We start from the raw sequence: 27,559 nt of genomic DNA on the forward strand, positions 1-27,559 counted from the left end.
AATAAAGCAATTTATCTCTGATTTGCAATATTAGGGAATAAATCTTCATACCACCAAAAGAAGCACATTGACCCTTATTGTTGAGTTAAGCTTCGGGTATACTAGAATTAAAAATACTTTTCAAAAAAAAATTGTTTAGACTTTTAATTGTTTAATTATACTATCTTGTTAAACAAAAAATATTTATGTTAACAATTAAGTCTTAACTAAAATACGAATTTAAATGAAAAACATCAATTATGTTATGTGGTGCAGCATGTCAAACACCTTCATGTAATAAGTATATTTATTGCCTTTACAATATATGGAACATTCCTTTAAATCATATTAACATATGTGTTACAAAGCAACACTTAATCACAGTTTCGGTATTGCTATTTTCAGAACCAATTTTTTGACAAAGAAATGATCTGGGGATAATTAAATATTTTTAATTAATAAATAATAGTATTTTTTCAGTTTAATATGAATATTCCGAATCATTATCTTTGTTTCCGTTCTGCTGTTCTAAAAACTGTTATTTTTTTGTATCTTCGTGGATTTCTTCCTTGCCTTCAGAATATGTTGACATTTCGTTAAAGTTCCAATGAACACTTAAAAACAATTTTTTTTGTTCTCACTCGTCTTAATCACATTGTTTTCGTCTATGGGTGTGTAATACTCAGCACCATCTACTAAACCTCGTCTTTCTGTTCGACTGGACTGATGTTTTCATTGTCGGTGTTCTCGTTGGATTTAACAACATTTTCTCCAATTGATTCAAAATTCGCATGATTTTCAACGTTGTCCTCGTTCTACTGTTTAATGAGACTATTTTCCTCTGTATTGTTAATTAGTTCTTTATTACCCTCGGAAGACAACAAATTGTTTTGACTCGTCCTTATTACACTGTTTTCGTCTGTGGATGTGGAATACTCCAAATCATCTGCTAGAGTTTCGTCTTTATGTTGGACTGGACTGATGTTTCCTGCGTCGTTGTTCTTATTTGTTTGAATACGATTTTCTTCCGTTAATTCAAAATGCGCATGGTTTTCAACGTCGTCCTCGTTTTGCTGTTTATTGAGACTACTTTCCTCTGTATTGCTAGTTAGTTCTTTCTTACCCTCAGAAGACAACGAATTGTTTTCACTCTTCCGGATCACATTGTTTTCGTCTGTGGATGTAGAATAGTCCAAACCACCCACCAAGCTTTCGTCTTTCTGTAGGACAGGACTGATGTTTCCTTTGTCGTTGTTCTTGTTTGTTTTAATACGATTTTCTCCGGTTGATTCAAAATTCTCGTGACTTTCAAGGTTGTCCCATCTTTGCTGTTCATCGAGACTTTTTTCTTCTGTATTGTTAGTGAGTTCTTGCTTACCCTCGGAAGACAACGGATTGTTTTTGTTCTCATTGGCCCCGATCACATTGTTTTCGTCTGTGAATATAGAATACTCCAAACCATCTACTAAGCTTTCGTCTTTCTGCTGAACTGGACTTTTTCCTCTGTCGTTGTCATTGTTCCATTTAATATGGTTTTCTCCTGTGGATTCTAAATTCTTTTGACTTTCATCTTTGTTTACGTTTGGCTGTTTATTGAGACTTCTTTCTTTATCATTGTTGGTGATTTTTTTCTCACCTTCAGAATATGTAGACCTTTCGTGAATATCCCGAGGATGGGGTGACAACGGACTGATTTTGTTCTTTTTCCTATTTGTAGCATTGGTTGTTTCTGTAGAATGTTCCGGACTATCTGCTAAGTTTTCGTTTTTCTGCTTATTTGGACTGATGCTGTCTTTGCCGTTGTTCTCGACTTTAACTTGACTCTCGGTTGACATGGGCCTCACTTTATTTTCTCTTATTCTGCTATTTATGTCTCTTTTCTGAATAGAATGATTTTTGTCTTCTGTTAGCTTTTCCTTTTTTTGTTGAATTATACTGTTTTCAGTTTCCTTATTAGAATCAACTTTGTTCTTTTTTCTGTGGAAAAAATTTACTAGATATGTATAAAATGACACTATAAACATTTTAAAATGTTATACGTAAAATTAATCGGTGTTTGTGCTCCTTCAAAGAGTATCTCGTAGCAGATTGGCGCCAAAATTCTTATGAAAAATAATAGAATCAGAATTTCCTGGTAGAATACAAATCGTGACTAAATGCTAACTAAGTTTCGATAAATTCCATGAAGCGGTTTAAGAGGAGTTACACTTACAACGTGTTTATTATCATGGACATGGACAATATCATGGATATTCTAAATTCAAAATGGTTGAAATGCCTTAATAATATTGGAATCGAAATTTCCTAGTATGATGCATATCTGCACATTGTGAAATCAACACCATTAAACCAGAACTCCTTACCCATGTTTAAGGGTAATGAATTTCACAATTCATCATATTCCTCAACCTGAATAAAGAATCAGTTCGTTTGCTAAATAACCAATTTTAGACAATTTCAAAAATTAGTGCCAATTCACTATATTTCTAACAGAGTTTCCTTTCACAAACACCTCAACTTAAGAGGCATAAACTTGAATTCAACAAATGCAGACCATGAGGCACTTTATTTTACTATAAGATGCTAATCATAAGCTGTTAAACTTGTTTAAGAATTAATGCATATTCACTGTTTGAACACCCCCCATAAAAAAACCACAAGACCTATAAGCCAGGTGTAATAAATTTCAAAATTTTGTTTCAAGTCAACCTGTATCCAAAAACTATCCTTACAATATACTAAGATTACGGTATACAGGAAAATATTCGCCCATTATTATTTTTGCCCATCTTGACAGCAGGAGAATTTAAAAATGGACGAATGCCAATGTCTTACATCATCTGTCTTTAACCACAACTGTGTCTGGGCGAATTCAAGACGGGCGAAACTGTTTGCAAGTGTAGAAGGGCGAAAATTACACGTGGCGAAAAGAACCCAGTTTACAGTTTACGTATGATGTCAAATAGATCTTTGTTTATCATGGGCAATAAATAGACTAGTGAGTAGCAGGAAAAGAGAAGTGAATTTTTAATGTTAATGCATGTTTATAATGTGAAAAATATAGCACAAATAGAACTTACAACTTCAGAGCCTTACCCTGAATCCAAGTATTCAAAAGTTAACGAGACCCGGTCTAATGTGTTCTGCTCTAGATTTTTGAAGTTTTTTACATAAATTTCTACTGATATAATTATTATTTTAAGTAAAAAAAAAGATATTTACGACACCGTTTTTGTTTAAGGGGTCATCTGAAAGTTTGTTAATTTTTAACATTGGACCCTATGAGATTTTGCTTGAAATGTATCAATTTTGCACATTTCTTTTTACATTTTTCTTAAACTTCTGTCCTTGGGATTTCTTTTTTACATATTATAGTTATTACTTAAAGGCAATCAAATGGTCAAATTAAAGAACCCTTTCATCTCCTGGTTTGTTCCAGGGATCTTATCAAAGTTGTTTTTTGTATGCCCAATTTCCCAGATTTGTCAGATAATGGCTATTTTTTTTTTTTGACAAAGGCGGAAATGGTGATCTTTATAGTATTATTAAAACATTTAGACACATTTAAGTAAATAAATGTATAACATCACATATTAAGGGTCATTAGTATAAAAAACATGGTTACTGTCTTATAATATATGAATTCAGCTTTATTTAGGCGGGTTAAGAAAACCTTACAGAGGGCTAGGCTTGCTGAACCCTCTTCACGTTTTCGACTAGAGCCCAAATATAGCTTATACTTCGAGACATTTACCTTTATTCTACGATGTTATATCAATTTTACGCATCAAACGAGCTATTTTCAACAAATTTCGCTGAACATCTGCAGTTAAAACTATCACACCATGGCGTCAACTAAGCAAAAAGATGACGTCACAATACAAATATAACGCTGCACGAAAGCGTGCGTACTCGATCTTTACTCGGCCTCGTTAAGTAGGGGCCTCCTTGACCATCATACATTTGTGTTTTAGTATTATTATCTTGTAAATGTCCAGTAGTAGACAATAATGTTTTAAAAAGAAATTTTGCATATCTTTGTAATTTACATAATTTTTAAAACATACACCCAACATTTCAAAACTTATGTTCCCTTTTCCTCTCCTTAGATGCTACCCCAAAAATTTGGCGAAGATAATCTTGCATGGTAATTATAAAGAAGAAAAGGAGATATTTTAATAAATACGGATAATACACGAAGCACAGCAACAAAAAAAAAACATATCAATAAAACATTGTTTATTAACAGTCGTTACATTTTCTCTAATTCAATGAGGATTTAACACTTTTTTATACAAACATTAAAATGTATCCAAAATTCATTTTATTACCTTTGTTGCACACACATATTTTTAAGAATATTGTCAGTTGAGAAAGGTTCGTCGTACTTAAGAAGAATCCCAAGTAACACAATCAGAAGAACCTAGAAGAAAAATCAAAGTACTGAAGTACTGACGGGAGTTGATTTTATCGATTATCATTTATTTTAAAATCAGCGATATGTGATTTTGCATGGCAAGTAGTATCAGTAATCGAAATATTTCTGAGAAATTGTATGGATCCAGGCAAGATTGAACACTAGTTTTGTTCAACCAAACGCTCGACTCTCTCCGTTTATCTTCGACAAGCAAGAGAGACTCTCTGTTTTGTCGGATATTAACGGAGACAGCCGAGCGTCTGGTTGAACGAGACTAGTACATTGAAGTCTAGCGTATGAATACATGCATACGACTTCAAAAATATCTAAACTGTTTGTACCATTTAAAATCTTACTATTTTCATGGTATTAATAAATAGGTTTTCTTGAAAAGCAATGCTTCAGAATACATTGCATCGAATTTATCGATTATTTTCAGGAACTAAGTGTTGTCAGCGGAATTGATTTGTGCTTAGGTCCAAACACTGTTTCACTTTCGGTTTGCCCGAGTAAGTGCATAGGAGAGTTGATAAAAATCAACTCCCAAACAGCAACAAAAATAAATGCCAAACTTTAATAAGTCCTTTTAGAGACATTAGAAATTGAAATGAAACTAAAATAACATGTTACCTCTAGTATCAGACACACTGACATCATGACGTAAAAGAATATACTGTATGTTAGAAGTCGTTGTGACAGTTTGTCTCGACAAGCCTGAAAATACAAGATATACCGCTTTAGTTAATTTATACATGTATTAGAGTCAACCAATGATATTTCAAATGCAATGTTTACCTCAGTGTAGCGTGATGAGGTATCTGTCGTACAGCCTGTGTTATAGTTATAGGTCTTTGTAAGTGGATTTGAATGACAGCAAAATATCGATGGTGTAAAAGACCCAGACGTACTTTGGAATTGTGTAGTCCAGAAATCAAAATATATTCCTGAGTGATATCCACAACACTCTAGCTGCAAGGGAACATTTACAAACAATATTATTCTAAATGATGTTACTTTGTAGTTTTTCAATTATCATTACACTTTCACAACACGTACCGTTACAAAAAGACTATTCCATGCATCGTTGATTGTAAAGCCATAACCAGATACCAAGTAAGAATAAATGTTAAATGGGTAATAAAAGGACCATACATCTGGAAATCCCTACAAGGAAAAACCATTTTAATTTAAATAATTTCAAAGCATCTTTGTACGATTATTTCCAATATTAAGAACTTTTTATTCAGAAATTTCACTGAGAATAATATATATTTACCTCTACATAAACGGCTATCCACCATCCTACCGCGGATACTAATAATGTTACACAGAAAATGTGAAAAACAAGTGCCTACAAAAATGAATATGGTATGTTAATAGGTTTCTAAATATTGTTTCAAGTAAATATATTTTCTGTAGAGATTAAATAAATTTCATGTAAAATTATTTTCTTCCGAGATTTTTGAATCCAGTAAATATCATTAAGCGTTATAAAATGCAAATTTAACTTATTGAGAAAAGTAGCTATGAAAATATCATATCGAAATGAAAGTAACTCACTTTATTTTTCACAAGTTTGAATTTTATTTTTAAATTTAGTTATTTAACTGATTTAAGCAGCTTTTCAATCAACTGAATCAGTAGGTGCTTACCAACAAATGCAAAAATTTAGATTTTCGCCGGATAAGGAGCATAGTGCTGAAGGATCCCAATACGAGAAGAATTCCACTGACTACCATCAACCATCTCCAGATAAGAAGGTTTGTACTAAATGATTGATGAACCATGGACATGGCGCTGAAAATAAGGTCAATCTGCTTGTGAGAGAACACGGCGTCATATCGAAGTGCTGCTCCCTCCGCAATGAGACCAACGGCGACAAGCTGACAAATTGAAAGATTTAGTTTGTCATTTCGTTCGTGATTCAACACTTTTAACATGAATCCAAATTATCAGAAACTAAAAGAATATTATTTAACAAGACTTACCATAATCACCCCTGATGCTATAATTCCTATTCTAATTTTTTTTCTGTGTTCATTGGAACTGAATAATAAGAAACTATATGTTATTCATAATAAAAATATGACACATCATTTAATATTGACATATCTATCATATATGATACACGTTGTGTTTTACCTTAGATCAAACTGTTGCTTAAATTTTGATTTAAGATCAGACGCGATGCTTTTTGCTTCTATCACAAAACAAACGATCTGAAAAAAAATATGCATTGGTGAAATAAATGATAGATAATTATATGCTGCATTTTTTGTTTAAATTATTTTATAATTGCATATTATGTCATAGATTTTTATCTTACACACCTCAAGGACTGCAGTGATGGAGAATATGGCTAAGAAAGCGTCGCTGTAACTGTCAAAACTGTCGAGAAACTCTGGCGTACATGACTGTGATAAAATGAAGTTCATTTATTAAAACTTATTATACCTCAATGTGAATACATTTAGTAGATATTTATTCAGAGTATACACAGAAATTAAGATTTAACAATGTTTGAAAAATTATATTGAGCCAACTTGTTTCTTAAATGCGCAATTTTAGTTTTGATGGAAGAGCTTTCCAGAAAGGGGTAACAAATAATGCGGTTTCGCTAAAGGCAAAAAGTGCACGGCGAGCTCATCATACATCGGACAGATATCTTAAATTGGTTTAAAAAACAAATAAATATGCCTAATTGTCCTCGCGTTTTTAAATTACATACATTTTAGTAGTATTTTATATTAATTTGTAAAGTATGAACAGGTTGTGTTGACAAATCAATTATATAGGCATTATAATGGACTATGTTAAAATTTTTAGTGAAACTTTCCCTAAAGAATAAATTTTAGACAAGAGATACAACGCACTAAATCTTCTCCCCCGATTTAAAAAAAAGAATTCTTGAGTATTTACATGCATATGCGATTGAGTGTTGACATTTTAAATATAATAAATATTGCAAAAATACAGTTTACGAAAACGATTCTGAAAAAAATTGGGCACAATATATACAAAAAATGTGTACAAAAATACAAAGCCCATTAAATAACAAAGTGTTATTTTCCGCGCTCGCGCGGGATATCATCTTGTTATTCAAATAACATAAATGTTAACATTTGATACAAAATCATTTCCTGCAAAATAATGCAATGATCATAATCAATTAATTAATAAAATGTAATCAAAGCTTCAAATTTATTTTTATAGGCTGTTGCTCCCATTGTCGAAATAGTTTTTTTATTTATACGTTGTACATGTACACACTAGTATAATAATGTGATAAAAATGTTTTTAATGATTTCTTTATGTAATTGTTTAGAAGAACAATGATTGTTTCAAATAATCAAATAATAAGTTCAGGCGAATTATATTCTAGATGAAAATCTTATATGTTTATAAATCCGGAAAACCTTTCTCATTAAAATCTACCTTCTTTTCACAATTAATACTAGACAGCAAACTTCTTTCATCAAGATGAGAACCTCCATAACAACACACGTATGGCTGAGCTCCAGTTCTACCCGAGTACCCATCAGTGCCTTCTAGATAACTGAATTCATATGGACCATCTGCTCCACAGCAATCAAACTAGATACAAAGCACGAATTTCATAGAAGGAGAAGTAAAATTTCATTGAAACGAGTACATATTAAAACACATTTATTATCTTAAACAATTTAAAATTCGTGCAAATAAAAAGGGGGAATTCAAATTAGAGTCAAAGACCTACACTATTTATAATGTCGTTTATAAACATGTCTTTTTAATCAGATAAACACTCACCGTGAAGTAGAACCTATTTAGAAATCCTGGTAATTCCCAATTTTGATTATTCCGATATTGCCTATCCATGTTTGTAAGTTGATACGGTGCATTTGCATCAATCTGGGAGAAAAAGAAAAATATCACACAAAGAATTTAATCGATTAAAATTAATGGGTGGTCGTACTTTAGACGATATTTATTGCTGATTAATAATGTACAAAAAATTAGAGTATATTTAAAACTTTGAGGCTGAATATTTAAAAATCTTTCTTTACTTAAAAATAATGGTTAAAATTGTAAGGTAGGCTACACGGTTGATTTGATGACCATCCGGTTTCCTTAACGTTACGTAAAGACAGTAAACAGTTTTATTCCTTCTTAAACAATTTTTTTTTCGAATGACAACAATAAAATAACTGCTCACTGTCATATTGTAACTTTGTATGAAAATAATACTCACATCAATGCGGATCGGTATCATCAGAGAAATGCAAATTAGTTTTGTGATTATCAGAATCAATAAGCATCCAATATACTAAAAACAACAAGAAAAATACGTTAAATCTTTTATAATTAATACATTTCAATAAGAATACAATTTGTGGATTACAAAAAACACGATACTTACCCATTTATTTTTCCATTTAGATTGAAGACTTTTGAATACATGCGATAATTTGACCAAGCTTAGGATCGCAGACAATGTACCGACAACAATAAATATCAGGTACATTGCCTCAACAATATCCGTAAAGTTAACGCCTTTAAAGTACAAAAGCGCATACACATTGTACACGTTTTCACCAGTCATCTTGTCATCATGCTTCATGACAATTCCAAGAATCAGCATTGCCAATGCAGATAACTTCAAGAAAAATTAAAAATATAAGTGTAATAAAAAATACAACAAAATGAAAGTGCCAATTTATTCTTTTATTGCATGAAAAGATAGAAACTATTAGTTGAAAAATAAGAATTTAGATATGAATAAACCCTAAATATATCAAAACGTTTGACGATTCTTTATAAGGAAGACGATTTTCGAACACTGCAAAGTAAGAAGTACAAATTATAAGAATTAAAAGTCAAATAGTTTTCTGGGTGTGAATCTATTAAAGTGAGTTTGTTTGAAATTTTCTATCTAAATAATTAATTTGAACTGTTTGAGATTTTCTATCTGAATGATTTGAGCTTTAAGGTAGCAATAAAATATTGGCGTCAATGGAAAAAGGTAAGAATTATTATCCGTTTAAAATAACACATAAAAAATAATCTTTAAAACTTCAATAAATAATTTTTCACGGAAGTACTATAAAATAAGGTGGCTCACTTCACCTTGAAATATTTTCTCAAATCAGCAGAGAATAACTTGATTATGATAGATATCATAATGGATAAGAAGCAGTTAAGTGAAATAGGCAAAAAAAATTTGCAACTTTGATGAAAAATTACATTTTCGATAATTTAATTCAGTAAACATATAAAACAAAAACTCCACGCGGATTCGAACTCATGAACTGCGGTTCAGAAGCCCTATACTTTAACCACTGAGCTACGACGATATACAACCGAATCGAACGATATAAACAGTTTAACAAAACATTTAAATCGCCATCTTGTGACATAGTGTCTTAAAAAGTACAGGTCTGGGTGTAGTGTGGTACCTTAAATGCTATTAGAAAAAGATAACTTGTGAATGAAGATTTTACTAACCATTGTGATGGATGGAAAAATCATTTTCTTTTCAAAGACAAATACGTTTCTGCAGAAAAAATATAAAAAAGTAAGTGTATATTGTATATTTGAATGACACCCTCATCAAGCTAAAAAAATTATTATTTTAATTACCTTAATCCTTTTTCCATTTTGAATAGGTTTTTTAAAGCTTGTACATATTTATCATTTATAAGTGGTATTAATTCTGTTTTCCTCAGTTTGTATATTATCAGTGAAATCTGGGCAATCTGCAAACATTGAAAATAAAAATCATATAATAGCAAACAAAGCTCATCTTTTTATATTGTTTTTCACAGTCTCATTTGAAACAAACATAAAAGAAGCTAATACAGAACATCAAACTGTAGTTTTCAAATCTGATCTCTTTTTGACAAAATTATAATTCATTTATAAATTTAAAATCTATGGATGTAAAAGAAACTTACGAAACACACAATTGTTAATACAGACATGGCAATGAATGCATTGCTGTATTTGTCTAATCTTGTAAGCACGACATCTTTACAGGTCTGCAAAAGAAAAGCGATCGTAAAAAAAAAACCACTGGAGTATTATCAAATCAAAATTTTTCATATAAAAACAAGGCAATTTTGCTTACACAGGAATTTTTACTTTCTGCTTTTGATTCAATTCATACCGATTAAAATTTGAAATGATTAACACATTTTGATAGTTCTGCTTAGAGATAATCGAATCTTCATATCAAAGACATGCTAACCAGAGGTATTTTAGAAGGGTGGATGACCGAGAGCGCTCGCAAAAATGTTCTAAACATACAACACATTTTATGCATGGGTTCTCTGAACACACCTCTTATTAAACTACTTCATTACCAAAATGTTATTAAATCACAACCTTATGCTGAAAAAAGTTTGGTGTCATACTTATTTTTATTCATGGGCTATATCACATGTATAAATTAAATTTGTTGTTTCTTAAATTTCATTGGAAAAGTTCACTTTTATAGTATAAAACAGTATTTTCTCCTTTTAAACGATTGCTAATGTTGTTATGCCTTGAAAAATATGCTTACACTTCCATGATTTAGATCCCACTGCTGTAAATTCGTACAAGTAACATTTGTCTCACTGTAAGGTTCGGTTAGCGGATTTTCTTTGCAGCAGAAAATTGGGATCTGATTAGGGGACACATATTGTGAAAGTTCTCCGTACGCATAACTATATATTCCGCAGCATTCAGCCTGTAATAAAAGATATTTACATCTATAAAAAAACATTTTGGTTAATGATACACAATTTTGTTTATTTCTATCCCCTTCTCTATCTATCTATCTATCTATCTATCTATCTATCTATCTATCTATCTATCTATCTATCTACATGTAAATAATGTTTCGTGTTTAACAGTCAGAATAAAGAGTAAGATATATGATTATTACCACTGCAAATAAGTGACTCCAAGCCCCATAAGCTGAATTTGTAAATAAATAAGAGAGGGCTGCATGATATCCAAATCTTTGTAGAAACACGGACATTTCGTACTCCAATTTGTAGCTGATCTATGAAAAATATATATGATGACGAAAATAATAATGGTTTCATAAAGACTGTTTTCTACTACACAATATTTCTAAAAGAAATACCGGTATACAAACTGAAAATTTATAAAATATATATATTACCAATAAGTCGATGGCACTTTATAAATCAATGTAAATATCTAAATATTTTACTTTCAAGTTAAGAAATGTTGGATTTCCATTTTTAAAATATCAAATATTATCAATAATACAAAATGCAAATAACATGAAAATAAGTGTAAATCTAGGCATTATCACGAAAGTTTAACCGTATTACTCACCGAATCTTTAGCTTTCCCCCACAAACCAGTACCAACTACCACCAATAAGCAACAAATGGCAGTTAAAATTATTTGCTGAAATAAAAAATACCCAGAACTTCATACACGATAATGTATTGTTTGAAATTCTACTTCAAAATCAATTGTTCACACTGTTATTTCAAATAATCTTGGATTTAATGTTTAAAAATATTTCATACGAGGGTTGTTCAAACAATACGTAGACAGTTTACTATGACTTTCTATCAAAAGATCGAAGCATTTATTGATTAGCAATTTGTTTACGTCTCATTATTTTGTATATTGGAAATCATTTAAGAAAAAATGGTGCATTGTAATGAATGTTCACTTGATGTTGAAAAAATATGATACATATCTTTTTTCAAGAAGATAATTTTCTTTTATAGTAATCGATTGTAAGAACACAATAAAAGTTACTTACAAACACATGGAGACATTTAGAGTTTGTTCTCAGTGTGAAGAATCCTATACAGGCAACAAAAAGAATAACAAGAGAGGACGAAATCATAAAGAATGACAGGGACTCTCGAATGTGGTTAAAGGACAATCCATCAAATGTCAAAGCACTCCAGAGAACATCCTTGATTATTTCATGGTCGAAAATGTTATCGTACAGAAGAAAAAATCCTTCAATAAAAAATCCAACCGAAAAAAGCTGTAAGAAATTGAAAAAAATAACTTTAAGTTTCATTAATATTAAGGGTATTAATTTTTGTGGATAAAGTGAAAATCGCAGTTTCAAGAACACGTAAATATGTGGCCAATGATCTTGTCAATACAAAATGTTAATAGAAATTGCATTACAATGAAAACTGAATTTCCTGGATTGTCTTAACAGAAACCCACGAAAGTTGGTATTCAACGTATATTAATGAAACCCTAGTATACATCATAATCTGTTGTAGGGTTACACTGTTTACATTCAATCCCCGTACACTATTACTTGTAGAGCCGTCTTTACAACTGGTCAGTGTATTTTGTCTTTTATCTATTTCTGCAAGGAGACCCCTATCTCCTCCACTGCGTTCATATGTAACTTTTTAAAAATTTCCAGTTCGCCTTCTCCATTAATATTAAAGCTGATGTTGTTGGTGTTAAACTCACTAAACCTTTGGTTATTACACTGGTCTCAACCATGCATGCAAGGTGATACTGTAAATATTTCAATAAGCATAGTCGACGGGACTATGTATGCCATTAAACTTTATTCATGCGAAAGCAGTATAGTAATTTGATTTTTTTTATCTGATATTTCTCTTAATTGTTAAGTTTTACCTATATTTGCAAGAAATTTGCGACAAACAATGTCACGTAATATGTAAACAAGTATTGTTTGGTTTGAATTTTCATATGCATATATTTCGTTGTACTTTGAATAACCCAGATTGGTTTTTTTTTCTTGAAAGGGGAATGTCACAAACCAGAGCGAACCTCGCTATTAAATCGACAATGCGCCAATAATGGCAAAACAACACGATTTATGCTTTGTGCATTATCTGAGGATGTTTTATTTTTATTCATTATCAAAATCCTGGAAACTTTTAATAATTCATTGCATTTATAAGGGCCGCTGACATGTGTAATAGAATTTCATCTTTTTTATCATTAAACTAACTGTCAAATCAAAATTATTCCCGAGAAAATTGCCGTGAAATTGATTTTAGGGAGGGTCCATAACTTTTTAAAAAGAGAATTAATTATGAAATGTTTAATATTGTATTATGATTTTGGTTTGACTCAGATATAAAGATTATGCAAGCCATAGCAAAAATAATAGATTAAGAAATATATGATAACTTACCAGTAATATAATTGAAATAATGAATACACCCTTTGAATAAATCAATCTGAAAAAGATAAAAGTAAGATTGACCAATCATTTTTAAAAAAAATTATATTCTACTTTATTTAAAGATCTATCTTTAATTTGATGTATATGAAGTTCTTACGTTAGAATTGTATGTAATACATTTTTACAGGAACTGCGCTGCATACTTTCTACCAATTCATCTTTGAAATTATCTCCTTTTTTATCATTGGAAACCTGGCTGTTTAATCTCCGGGTATGCAAAATCGTGAATATGATACATAAAATCTATAAACAAAGGAATCAAACAATTATAGTTTTGTTAAAAAGCAAGGTCAGCAATGTTAAATACATATATTTACATTATCCAGTGTCTTTGTCTGTGATAACACTACGTATCGATTTTGTACTATATAACCCATAATACAAATGACGCCAAATCGAGGCGCCGACGGGGTTTGCTTATTTATATTTAGAGATTTAATCGTACGATGGCTTAAAATTATATAAATATAAGTAATAAGGCATCATTCTTTGAATATTATGAGGTGATAATTTCGGTCGGGGCGTGATCAAATCTATCATAAAGCCCTTCGGGCTTTATTGGATTTGATCACACCCCGACCAAAATTATCTACTCATAATACTCAAAGAATGATTCCTTATTCCTTATGTATATTCAAAAATTTGTGAATAAAATGAGTACACAATGCATTGAAAATCTAAATTTTAAAAAATACCTTACAGCCTTCAAAGGCAAAATGGGAATATTAACTTTTACAGTTAAAGCGAAATGGGAAAACACCCAAATTATTGCTTTATCTGTGTATATCTTGATCATGATCATAATTGAGGCGACGTGAGGTGATGTTCATTAAGTAGTTGTACATATATATACAAAACCATAAGTTTAATGTAGCAATTGATGACATTACCTATAAACACATCAAGCAATGTATAATAAGGTCAGCTGTTACAAATTTGAGTTAAGAATATTGTTTGTTTCCTTAAATTGTTTTTACAACTTAAATTTTGACGCAAGTTTGAACAATAATATTATGGAACTGATATAAAAAAAAATCAGACGAGTTTTGCAAACGGTTGTGGGAATATAAATAGTATAGTTTTGAAAAGCTGAAATTTCTTTCAGCAGTAGAATAATCTTGTAAGACAGTATTCAATATTTTAAATGCATCTCTTCAAAAAGTACCATCAATTTTTGGCATGCAAATTATATACAAAGTATATTTGGAAAGGTTAACGCATTTGAATTTGTTACCGGTCACCAAAAGGTGGTCGGTTATATGATATAAACGTTTAGCTGAACATAACTGCATAGATATTATGATCGAGCCTCATTCAACCAGACGTTTCTTCTATACAACGCCTTTAAAGAGAGAGAGAAAGAGAGAGAGAGAGAGAGAGAGAGAAAGAGAGAGAGGGAGGGAGAGAGAGCGTCTGGTTGAACAGTTTAAGATACTGTAATCATCTCTTTAATGTTTTTTCAGAATTAAAAAAATAGAAATACAAAGAGGAAAGCCTATTGGTTTTTTGCCTTACGTACCGAGTACTGATCAAATGGTTCTTGGAATCATCTAAAAAGGTATTTCACCCATGTGAAGTTTTTGTGTTGTTATATTTTACTTATTCTTTTTTTTAAAATAATTTATCTTTATGGTCATCTTTGAAAAATCATATTAAAATTGATGCGAAAAGAATTAATAACAAAAATTTCTATGGTGGTCATTTTTTATCCGGTATGATAAATTGTACGTTTAGTGATAACTCCATTATGGAATTTGATACCCTTTCAGCTTGTACAAAAGCAACTTCCGAAATAAGGAAGACACTAATGTTTCTTTGTTGAACAAAAATGTTAAGTATCCTTTGAAATATAATATTGTACAATAAATAACAAACAATAATACATTTTATGTATTTAAATTTTAGTCTGGAATCCTTGGCACGTATGTCTGTGATAGGATTTTGCATGTAAAACAATCGTTTCAAATCCACACCTGTAAGACAATTTTTTGTTTACAAAAACGAATTGCTTTCTGCCTTTTTATATGCGTGCATCAATGCGTATCTCGTTATTTAAGACATGTTATGAAATTAAAATTATCACGTTTACACAATAGAATCGTTATTATTATGATATTTCTCTAGAAATATGTTGCACTATAACCAGTCTTGAATAAAAGAATCACTGATAAAAAGTCAAACCCACATCAACCAAGAGGCAAAACAATATGAACTGTTGAAATAGAATTAAACATTGTATTCTATATAAATATGTATATACTTACTCCAAAGACGACAGAGAACGATACTCCGATAAAAAATCCTGTAGAGTAGATTCTTAACTGGGAAAGTATTAAATCCAAGCAAGGCTGTAATGTGGTTTTTTTAAAACAAATTAATACCAAACGTATTTTGATAAAGTTTACACCAGCCCTTTCCACCTTATCCTTTATGTAAATATAGAAAGAGCGATTAAACGATTAATTTGGTTTGTGATTTGTCATAAAAGTTATCATTTTCTTGTAGTAAATTACTTGTTGCTAAATTGATTTATGTTTAAAACGATAGAAGTGATAAAATGCCAACAACTTACGGTGTTCGGGTTGCTACACCCACTATTGCTGTATATATTACTTTCTGTTGTATCATACAGGCTACGATGGCAGCAGGTGTAAGGTAATGTATTACTACAATACGTATTTCCGGAAATCATATCACACAGGTCGTTCGAAGAAGCAACGCCACAGCATTCTAACTGGAAATATTTATGAAATACGTTGAACTCATGTACTCCCGTTCAAACTTTATTTTTGCACGTGCTCTGTCTTTATTTTAAATACTTACTTCTCCGAAAAATATACGCCATGGTCTGTTTAGGTAATTAAAGTTCCTTAATAGATTGGCCATTTTGTACCGCAGGTCGGTGTTAACCTATTAAAACAAAGATTGTTTTTCTATATCATAATAAGCTAACTTCAATAAGTGATTGCTAGTTAATATATACATATTCCATATTAGTATTCCATGTTCTATTCTAATTTATTATTGTTAATATCAACTAAATTACATGAGTAGGTATTGCAGCAACTGATTTTAACTTGTTGAAAATGCCATTTTCAACAAAAGTACGAAGTAGTAAGTTGACAAATCCACGACCTGTGTTCAAGAAAAGACTTATAAGAGGTTGGTTTTTGGAGAAAAAGTTGCAACTGAAAATAAAAGTTAGCTCTACTGCCCTTTACTATATCAAGAAAATCCTTTTTACCAAGTTGCTTGCTAAAAAGAAATGACTGTTGTGTTGTTTCATTTCTTTTTAACAAAGGGCACAAATCGTTATACATGTATTTCTGCATTAAGAAATCTTAATAACATCTTGTCAATTCTTTTTAAGCATTTTGAAGACAAATTTTATTTGGCCTCGTCGAATGCATTTGTTTTAGTACACTTTAAATGTCATAAATATTGCAATTTTATTAGTGCATATTTTGCATATCATTTATGTGTTATGGTTGTTGCAAAAGTTATCATATTTATATCATATGAAAGCTTCATTGGCAAAAGCATGTAGAATATAAATGCAGCAAAAAACATTGCAGGGATTTACCTACAAAGATTAAATATGAACTGCAAATTAAGCTAAAGTGATAAATTTGCCTTAAACGAATCGATTTCGAATCCGACATGGATTTGTAACTTCCATTTGTTGTTACTCAAATTTGGATTCGATTATGTTTAAAATGTATGTGTACATATAAAAAGATACTTTGAAATAAAAATAATATATTACCTGTGTAGCGAAACGAACCACTATCCCCAGTACTGTCACTTCAGCAATAAGCATAATTACTTTCAAAAATGTTATCTTCAAAGAAAATAAATATGTTATTGACACAACAGTATAAAAGTGGAGAAAGTTTTCGTATACGTAGACAAAATCAAGTAATAAAATGTTATTTCAAGAGTAGTTTTATTTTAAAATTTAATAACATAAATTTCTCAGATTCATACATTAATCTTGAAACCTCTTTGAAAATGTTTACAGTGGAATCATTTTTATGAGTGTATTATATGAAATACTAAAAATGAGCTTAAATCATAGCATTGCTCACCAGTTTGCTTTTGGTCTTGCTTGGTACAATGACGTCAGAAATGATAGCTACACTGTTGAGTACAAATGCAATGGAACCAAGAACAATCATAGCAATACCAAATCCTTCAATGATATTCCGGAAATTCACACCAAGGATGTAAATAAATACGAAAATTCCTTTCACCTCCTGTCCAGTAAGTTTAGTGTCAGTAAGAATCATCGTTCCTAACACAACAAGACTAAGTCCAGAAATCTGTTCAATAAAAAGAAGCAGATTACTTTTATAATCAATAAAATCATTGTCTGCCTGATTTGTATTATTTACAACATTTTCTTAGGCATCTAGTTTTAAGGGGGCTGAGGGATGGCTGCCATTTTAGACAATATTGATCTCCTTTAAAAGAAGAGCTCCATATAAAGATAATGGAAAACGATAAAATTTTATATTAAAATATATGACATTTTTCTTTATCAAGTAGTAGTTGATAGCTTCAGAAATCGCATATAAAATTTTCAAATAAATCTGATGGTTTTATATTATATCATATTTTGACCCCCCAGCCTCCTTAACATCTTTTTTATTTTAAATTTTTTTATTGATACTTACACATGATAGAATTCTCAATATATTCGCCACAATTAACATTCTGTCACTGAAAAATAATGGAATATTTTTTTCAAATTTTTTTATTAGGGTTACATGTATGACTATCAATTGACGTGACCACGATTTTTAAAAGTATTTGACCTTAGACCAACGTCATGGCAATTTATACATTGTTGTGAGTATTACCGTGCCAATGGTGACTTCTTGACCATCGATACTAATGTCCGTATAAGCGCAAAAGGGAACCTCTTGTTGGTCATCTGGCTATAGATAAAGTCAACCACGCCAAGTTGTACGGTCTGATTAAAACAAAATAGCATTAATGGAATAAATGTTTCCTTTTTTGTTTATTTACAGAATACATGTACATGTATTTTTTATAACTTCACGTCTATTAGTCCCATGTGAGTTTTTTAATCGCAACGAACGGTAAACTTTCTGTTGACATTTAACTGCAATGAGTAGATTTCGTTTATGTCATAACCACCCCAAAAATGAGTGAACTATGAGTACTTTGGCTATGTTGAAGTACTATATACCTATAAATTTTATATGTAACACTAATTCATCAATAAATCAAACAGTTTTAAACATAAAACACCTAAAAAAGACAATTGTCATTAATATAGATTTAGATAACTTCTAATCATTATTCGTATACCTCAATGACCAAACAGATGGCCGCAAAGCAGGCAAATGTTGTTAAATACGATCCCATGGCTTCAGCAAACTTCCCCCAACATATTTCAGCATAGTTGAACTTCATGAAAAAAGAATTAAAAACAATTTATTATAGATTAAAAAAAAAACATTTAATTAAATATCGATATAAAAAAAAATGAGGAAGGCTCACTCCGCCAAGAAAAAGAATACAGTCTGACAGCTACGCTTAATTTCTTTCTTACTTAACTTATTGGGTATTAAAGGCACTCACTTTTTTAAACCTTATTTTATTTTGTTCTTTTCATATTGCCTTGTGTGGGTTTTTTTCACTTCAGGGCGTCAAGGGTATTTGCTATATGTCAAAGTTGCACAGTAACTAATTAACATACTGGTACACTATATGAATATATGATATGAATGTATATCTTTCTTATTCAATTAATTTTATTATTTGCAGATCATAGAATTTTGGTTGTAGGTTCGTCTATTTTTAGGACGGCCTTTTGCCAGAAAAGGCATTCCATCTTTCAAACTCATCTTGAGCTAGAAAGGCATCTGGCAACGATTTTTTCGCAGGGTAAGGTTGGAATGAAATGGGGGAGGGGATTATGCGGAAAATCATGTCTTTACTAAAGGTAGAGGACTCATCCAATATCCTCGTCTTGCACTTCAGGGGCAATAACATACCGGATAATAAAGATCAACAACACCTTGGTCACTTTGGCAAAGTTGTGCCTGACACTTTTTTAGTTTAGTCACAGATACTTTCCAGCCAGCACTTGCCAGGTGGTGTTATAATATCATTATTATATCGTCATTATCGAAGCTAATGGCAGTTAAACATTTTTAAAAAGGTTAAACAAGAAGCAAACAGGTACATTGTAGATATACCAATTTTTTGTTCAATATGTGAACTTTACTTTCTTATTGCAATCGACTTTTTTTTACTTTCAGTTGACTCCCATTCATATACTCACTGTATAGTGGTAGTTGTGACACTCAGTATATCCCGGTGTGATGTATCTGTCTGTTATACCACAACAGCCAAGCTTGATTGAAAAGATTATAAATTAAAAAAACATGTATCATTTTATCAAAAACATTATATAGTTATATGTAAATTGGTTTTTTTTATAATATCATTTAAATATTCTGCAAATGGCACCGGCAAGAATAATGCTAATTATAAACGCTGCATCTTTACAAATTCATTTAAAAAAAGAAATAAATGTCGGCTTAGCTTATTTCACAAATTGGCTTGTTAACACAAAATGTTACGGTAATTGAAAATGAGATCTAAATGCTGTTTCCTGCCAACTGATTGTTGCAAATAAATAATTTGCCACGTACTCACTGATAATGTTTTCATCCATTTAACTTTTCTTAAATGTACATTGTAGGACAAATTCAATTAGTAAATTTGTTTAAACTTTTACCGTTGAAAACATAGCAATCCATTCCTGATTACTGTTTTTTAAATCGTTATAATTATTGGACCATGATGTCCTTGTAATCTGCAGATAAATATTTTGAAAATCCGTAGCCAGAGAACCCCCAATCTGTGAATAAAAACAACGCATCGAATTAGATTCGAAGCATACAGAGAATCCAGTATTACAGTAGTCTGTGTTTGGAATACACATGGGTACTCTCTCTCTCTCTCTCTCTCTCTCTCTCTCTCTCTCTCTCTCTCTCTCTCTCTCTCTCAGTATATGTACTTACACCATTGCTAAGGAAAATAAACATCGAAATGAAAATAACGTCCACCAACACAAAAACCACCAAGGAAGCCATATACTACAAAAATGTGAAAATTTATTTTATTTCATTATGCAAGCATGTGAGAACATTTATTACAAAAAAGTTTTCTTCAACATTGTAATTATTTTGGTTAACAAAAAAATCAGTCTACGATCAATTCTTAAAATCTGAGTCATCAATTTCACAAAAATGTATATATTTCATATTTATTTATAGCTAGTCATGCTAGATTGGTTAAAAAAATGATTTTGGATACTTTTTGTAGTACGAGATTTCGATTGAAAAAACTCTGCAGAGAGAGAGAGAGAGAGAGAGAGAGAGAGAGAGAGAGAGAGAGAGAGAGAGAGAAATTATATACCAATGCAACAAATAAGCTTTTCCTGCAGAACATTCCCAGTAAACCCATGCATCCACTGATGATATAAAAAGGAAATAGACATATCGAGGTCAACACAAGTCCATTGACAGTAGATCCAAGTCTAAGGTGTCCAATCCACAGCCTGTTAAGGATGCTGATCCAGCTTTCATCGATCACTCCAGTGTGGAGCTTCCAAACCAGACCCATCACAAAATACGCCACTGATACGCACTGAAAAAACATTGCAAGTTAATTAAATTTTAATCGATTTCGTTCAATCAAACAAATTTATGTACATGTATCAATTTTTCTTTTATGTGAATATGAATCTGTCAAAAAAGAAAAGCAAACAAAAAAATTACAGTTGGTAAAAGGTTTTTCTGCAATGATTAATCGCTTTATTTTGTTCGCGGGGGACCAATCTTGGTGACTTTTAGTGGGTAACCCTTGCCTTCGAATTTATATTCCCACGAAAGTATATACATGTACAACCATTTAAATAATACTTATCAAATTGTCTCAGACCTGCCACCAACGAAATTTATCCCCACAAACCATAAATATGATGGCTACCCACGAACATTGACACCCCACGGATAATCTAAGTACTGTATAGTACTGAAAGCCGAGGGCTTTTGATGTGTTTTTAAGCATATTGTGTAGTAACGACTGAAAATAAATCTCTCTCTCCTCTCTCTCTCTCTCTCTCTCTCTCTCTCTCTCTCTCTCTCTCTCTCTCTCTCTCTCTCTCTCCACAGGGCGAAAAACAATCTTTAAGCAAGTCCTTAAAGGTGGCTTAAAGGTGGCGTAAAGGTGGCTTAAAGGATATACCATCTTTAAGCCACCTTTAAGTCACCTTTAAGCTGAGCTTATAGGTCCTTAATGTCCAAACTTCTTTAAGTCAGCTTTAAGCCATCTTTAAGCCGCCTTTAAGCATCTTTAAGTGACTTTTACGCTCCCTTTAAGTTGTCTTTAAACCATCTTTAAGTTCCCTTTAAGTCAAGTTTGTCAAGCTGAACAATAAAAACATATATTAAATGAAAAAGCTCTTTTATAGTGATGGGAGGGGGTCATCCGAATGATAATACAATTTCCAAGGAAGGGGATGGTGTTCCAGGCGGTTTTAATTGTCGCTCTATTAAACACAGATCGCTATCATCAACACCGCTCCGATGGACCCAGGTTGCCGTTATAAAATTCTTTATAATTTTTTGGGGGGTTTCAAAATTATTGTAGTGGTGAGCACAGTCTATGTATCTTAATCTGTGCATGAAACTAATCAAAGTATGTTTGTTTCCTATTATAAATTATTCGGTGAAATTTCTCTCTCTCTCTCTCTCTCTCTCTCTCTCTCTCTCTCTCTCTCTCTCTCTCTCTCTCTCTCTTTAGTACATTTTGTTGGTAAATGAAGCACAATATTGAATTAATTTTTTTAATGGCTTAAAGGTGACTTAAAGGTGGGTAAAGGTAGCTTAAAGGTGGCTTAAAGAAGTTTGGACATTAAGGACCTATAAGTTGTCCTTAAAGGTGGCTTAAAGGTTGCTTAAAGATAGTCTTTAAGCTGCCTTTAAGCCACCTTTACGCTGTCTTTAAGCCACCTTTAAGCAACACATATAGCTTAAAGGTGGCTTAAAGATCGTCTTTAAGCTACCTTTAAACACCTTTAAGCTATCTTTAAGGAGAACTTAAAGATGGTCATTCATCCTGTGCTCTCTCTCTCTCTCTCTCTCTTTCTCTCTCTCATATGCTTTTAATGTCGGCAAAGCGTCAAGAAAGCGACCAAATATTGTAAGCGGCTATAAACAAAAATATGTCTGTCTAGTAGAAAAAAAATCAAGCAATAATGAAAATTTAAATGATTTAAACGAAACAATTCACAGAGTGTAAAAAAACCCACGTGTAAACATTTGTATTAAACGCAATAGAACAAACGTTGCCATTCATCGCATTAACCACCACTTAAATGTTGTTTCGAAGAAAAGATTCATGAAATTAAGAATATTCATGCTTAGATGAATTAATTAAAAACCAATTCTATGTAAGAATCAAAATTCGGTGGCAACGCATAGTCACGGATTTTTTTTCATACTTGACAATTTGATAGACTTTGGTGTGTAAAAAAGCCTAACATAATTTGTTTGTTGCTTTGTGGTCCCGTTGCCATGGTAACCGAGGGTAAAGATGTAAAAATGGCATGTTTATGCTTATTAGAGAACATATTGTGAGTAATGTGCAGAACATGGGGTTTCCAGAGTAGAATATAATATTAAAAATAGTTGTCATTTTTCAAAAGAAAGAAAAAAATTCATGGAGAATCGCATATTTTTAGAGCGTTTCCATGGTTACCTAACAGAAATTTTAAAATCTGTTTTCTTCATTTAATTTGAATAAAAAGTGCAAATCTTGGATTTTTTTGTAAACATTATTATGATTGTGCAATTAAGAATTTAAATATGATAATTGAGAACCCTTAAAGCTTGCTGTGGTAAGAAGGTAAAAAATAAGGAAAATTATAATATTTCTAGGCATCTTTGAATTGATATTATTCCCTTATAATCAATAAATGTGTAAAATCAAATGGTGAGAAAAAATAAAGTATTTCCTTAACTTTTATGACACTTGAAAAAAATCTGAAATTTCTAAAAATACCTACCGTTGCTATGGACTTTTCAAAAAGTAAGAATTTCTGTGTGATTTTTTACGCAACTTTAAGTAATTGTCCATACCAACAACACTTCTCTGTTGCATAACAAAGCTTTTTGTGGTATAGAATTAAAATTTATATATATTTTTACAAGTTCCAACTAAACAATTGCAAAAAAATTCTAAAATTGAGAATTAAAGCATATCAAAATCATCTTCAATTTCTTAGTTTTTACTATTTTTTGGCCTTGTTGCCATAGCAACGGATGTCAATTTTCATAATAAAATATATATAGCATGGACATTGATATGAATGTAAAAATTTAACAGCTTCTTATTTCGGCTTATTAAAAAACCGCAAAAAACTTATTTCAAAGATTTGTAACGGTTTCCATGGTAACATTTTAAAATTATTGGTTTCTCCATCAATTTTCTGATATAATGAAATAATTGAAAATAGGACAAAGGCTGTTTTATGTCTTTGGTAGTTTATATTAGTGGATATATGGGCCAATCAGAGAACTAAGAAAAAAATCAATCAAATGATAATATTATATTAGTGTTGTTTTTAGGTCAATACATTGATTTTGGTACCCTCGAAGTACAATATTCACATCACCTCTGGCTCGGTGAATATTGTACTTCGAGGGTTATCGTACATTGTATTGATGAAAAAAAGGGCAATTAATATCTTATTATATGATCCAGTGACGAATTGATACAGACATATATCAAATTAAATATTATCAAGCGAAGACTTTTGTTTGAAGCAATAACCCAAAAAATTTGAGAAACGCGATATTTTATTGGAAGATCTATTTTTAGTCCAATGTAGAAAAAAATCAAATGTTATATTGACCTCCTAGGTCATGTGCAGGTAAATTTTATAAAACGTTCTGTTTTTTCTAGATAGTTGGATAAAAGCCATTCAGAGAGCTATACTATAGTAATTAAAAAATCATATAATAAAACATTTTATGTTTTCTAATTGTTGGATATCACCCAATTAGAGAGATAAAAATTAATTAATCATATAATCACACGTGTTAGTTATATACTTTCTCAAATGCATTCAATAGCTAGTATATTTATGACATTAATTAGTTATTAAGAAGTCATTATATTTGATTAGATTACAAAATATGACTTACTCTAAGAAAAATCATTCCCAGTACAGCAAGATTTACTGCCAGAGGGTACTTGCTTTTCTTGTATCTAGGGGTGCCTTTTATTACATCCAACATCTTTGTCCTGTATAAAACAAAACAAAAAAACCATGAAACTTGAATAAATCATAAATCAATTATTAGTATTTTCAATTACAACTTCTATATTATTATTAACTTTATTGTGGATAAAAAAAAAATACTGTCCCGTGATTTTTCCACAATCTAAATTAAAATCTATTTTCCAAAAATATATTAAAATCAATTTGAAGAAAATATAATTATCTAAACCTTGAGTGGAATTAAAATGTTTTAAATTAAGATATATGCCGGCTGTTTTTACAAAACGTGAAAGGGGCATGGTCCAAAGCTAAGAAACTGAAGAAATTTAATCCTATTTTTTTTTCAATCTTAACAATGCTTTACCCAGGTATTTTAAATGTGTAACCAAATTTTCAATGTCAGCTATTGGGTAAGAAGCAAGAAACGACGCTAAAAATCTATTTGAAAAATTAACGTGAGCATAGCTCGTGACTTGTATTTACATACATTGATTGTATTTTGCGAAAACTCTCCTTTAAATAATATTTCTATTATTTGCAAGTTAATCATAGCAAACTTAAACAATTTATAGCGATTGTTACATCTTATATAGTTTTATTTCAATATAATTGTTTCTGTACAGCAACCTGTATATAAACAAAAACATACCACGGGTCTTGTTTGCACACACAATTGATATCACCTGCAGCCTTAGAGGATGTTTATTGGACAGTGTTTAGAATAGTGAGTCGAAGATCAGACCACAAAATTGACTTTAACTTTAATGTTTCCTTCACCATTACCAATTGATATTATAGAACAGGTATAAATTAATCACTTGTATTTGTTTTAATGTATTGTATCGTATTTTGTTGAATTTTTAAAAAAAACTCTATTCGTTGCAAGACCACGTAACAATTTTATTGAATTCAATGACAAAAACAAGGCCATAGCGCACCCAAGGCAAATTATGTTTTGCAGTGTAAGATTATTGTTCACAGGAAAAAAGATATGAATACTAGTGTCTTTGCGACATGAAGTGTTACCAAATATTTTGTATTTGGAAACCGTTATGGGGCTAGCATATTTTGCACAAAGGCGTCTGACATCGGAACAAGTTTTAAAGCCACCATTGTCTTGTTCTAATCTCGTGCTTTCGTTAAATACTATGTCTTTTAAGTTCTCCAGACGTTTAAAAGGTCTGACATTCCTTCGTTCGTGTAAACAATAGGAGATTCTTCCATGGGATGCTATTAAGGTTCTTACTTATCATTAAGTTATTAAGGAATCCTACTATATGGTCATGTTTATTGCAAAAGGTTTCCATAGTGATTTTGTGGGCACTCATCAATTGCAGATTGCTTTGAGTAGGTTTTGCAGCAGCCTCAATTACACAGATAGGATTTCAATATTCTGCTTGAGATTCGTCTTATTCGGGTAGTTAATCCGTTAGGAACACCACAAAAAGTATGAGAAGCTTGGTAGCTAAACGACTTAGTGTATAGATATGAGAATCGGGGGGGGGGGGGGGGGGGGGGGGTAATTTCTAGACAAAATATGTTTGGTTTTTTTGGTAACTAAATGTGATGATTTCAGGGCTTCCAAACATAACATAATTTAAAAACAGATTCAAAATGATGTTCTTCTTTCAAAAGTGAGGCATTTGCATTGCCTCATTTGCCGCAATTACGCTACGGCCGTAAAATATGATTTAAAATTTCATGCCAAAAAAAAGATCATTGACGACGAGTATAATTGAAGATAAGATATCTTGCATGATACAGGGATATCGATCTTTTTTAGTATAAATGCACATGAAAGCTCATGTTCGTAAAAACAAATATAATCCTTTTTGAACCTAAAGTGAAAAATCTATTTACTGAATAGAAAAAGGATTTTCTGACAGTTATAGTTTAAATAAAGTATTTCCAGTCTTCTTATATTTCATTTACTATATGAAACGCCTTATGTAATGCATTAAAGTGCATTACATAATGATTCAATTTAAAAAATACAGCTCAAGTTTTCAATCACGTGCAAAATTCTGCCATCAATTCATTGAAATTCATATTTAAATATGCACAAATTGTATCGCTTGTACCAAGTGAGTAAGCTGCTAACACGTTCATTATAATAAATTGTTTCATATGGATAATAAATCCCTTAACTGTAAACACGCACGAATCTAGGAGGTTTAGGTCAGGGGTTCAGATCCAACCCCCATATACGGTAAATTTCAATTGATCAAATTTACGTTATTAAAGAAATGTACCCAATTAAGCCTTGAACTTTCATCCCATCTTATTCCCTCACCCCCTGAAACAAAATATGCTTAGAATTGTTTCAAAGAACATTCTTGCATGGGAAGATCAAACATCAATGGCGTGTATTTATAATTTTTAAAAGTTAAACATTATAACTCTACTTTCGAAATGTTGCTAAATATCAAATCGGAATATTTCTGAAATAAATACATTTGGTCTGTTAATCACTGCAAAAATTGTCGACTTACCAACACTGATCTCCTCAACCAAGGTTCTGAAATGAAAACATGTTATGATTAACCGTAAACTAAGCCTAAATGCCGTTACATTTAAAATGGCATATATGAATGCTCGTTTATATACCCGTTGTCAACATCATGCAGTGAAG

The 27,559-nt window shown here is 31.2% G+C and overlaps 1 protein-coding gene across 1 annotated transcript; it reads right to left on the reverse strand.

Moving 5' to 3' along the window:
* Positions 1-272: 272 nt before the first annotated feature.
* On the reverse strand, positions 273-27,559 carry LOC128176224 (uncharacterized). The gene is made up of 37 exons (XM_052842394.1): positions 27,420-27,559; positions 24,851-24,950; positions 21,057-21,287; positions 20,660-20,734; positions 20,374-20,496; positions 19,915-19,986; positions 18,936-19,034; positions 18,461-18,573; positions 18,275-18,320; positions 17,687-17,920; positions 17,365-17,439; positions 16,422-16,508; positions 16,171-16,332; positions 15,863-15,946; positions 13,696-13,841; positions 13,548-13,593; positions 12,168-12,401; positions 11,726-11,800; positions 11,304-11,423; positions 10,938-11,105; positions 10,330-10,413; positions 10,016-10,131; positions 9,881-9,929; positions 8,796-9,032; positions 8,628-8,702; positions 8,186-8,287; positions 7,832-7,990; positions 6,727-6,810; positions 6,539-6,615; positions 6,385-6,457; positions 6,049-6,279; positions 5,673-5,747; positions 5,453-5,560; positions 5,192-5,365; positions 5,027-5,110; positions 4,311-4,402; positions 273-1,956 (listed from the first exon to the last, which is right to left on the reverse strand). The coding sequence occupies exons 2-37, from the start codon at positions 24,941-24,943 to the stop codon at positions 795-797; spliced, it is 5,265 nt and encodes a 1,754-aa protein (XP_052698354.1). The 5' UTR covers positions 24,944-24,950; positions 27,420-27,559; the 3' UTR covers positions 273-794.

This window comes from Crassostrea angulata, chromosome 3, assembly GCF_025612915.1.
Source record: "Crassostrea angulata isolate pt1a10 chromosome 3, ASM2561291v2, whole genome shotgun sequence".
Taxonomy (NCBI): domain Eukaryota; kingdom Metazoa; phylum Mollusca; class Bivalvia; order Ostreida; family Ostreidae; genus Magallana; species Magallana angulata.

Bases quoted from the DNA above. Each gene is read 5' to 3' on its own strand.
- LOC128176224 (XM_052842394.1), bottom strand. From the start codon at position 24,943: ATGTTGGATGTAATAAAAGGCACCCCTAGATACAAGAAAAGCAAGTAC. The intron at 9,033-9,880 runs GTTAGTAAAATC...TTTTTCTTGAAG, and splicing joins TTTTTCCATCCATCACAATG to TTATCTGCATTGGCAATGCT. The intron at 6,458-6,538 runs GTAAAACACAAC...AATAACATATAG, and splicing joins AAGCAACAGTTTGATCTAAG to TTTCTTATTATTCAGTTCCA.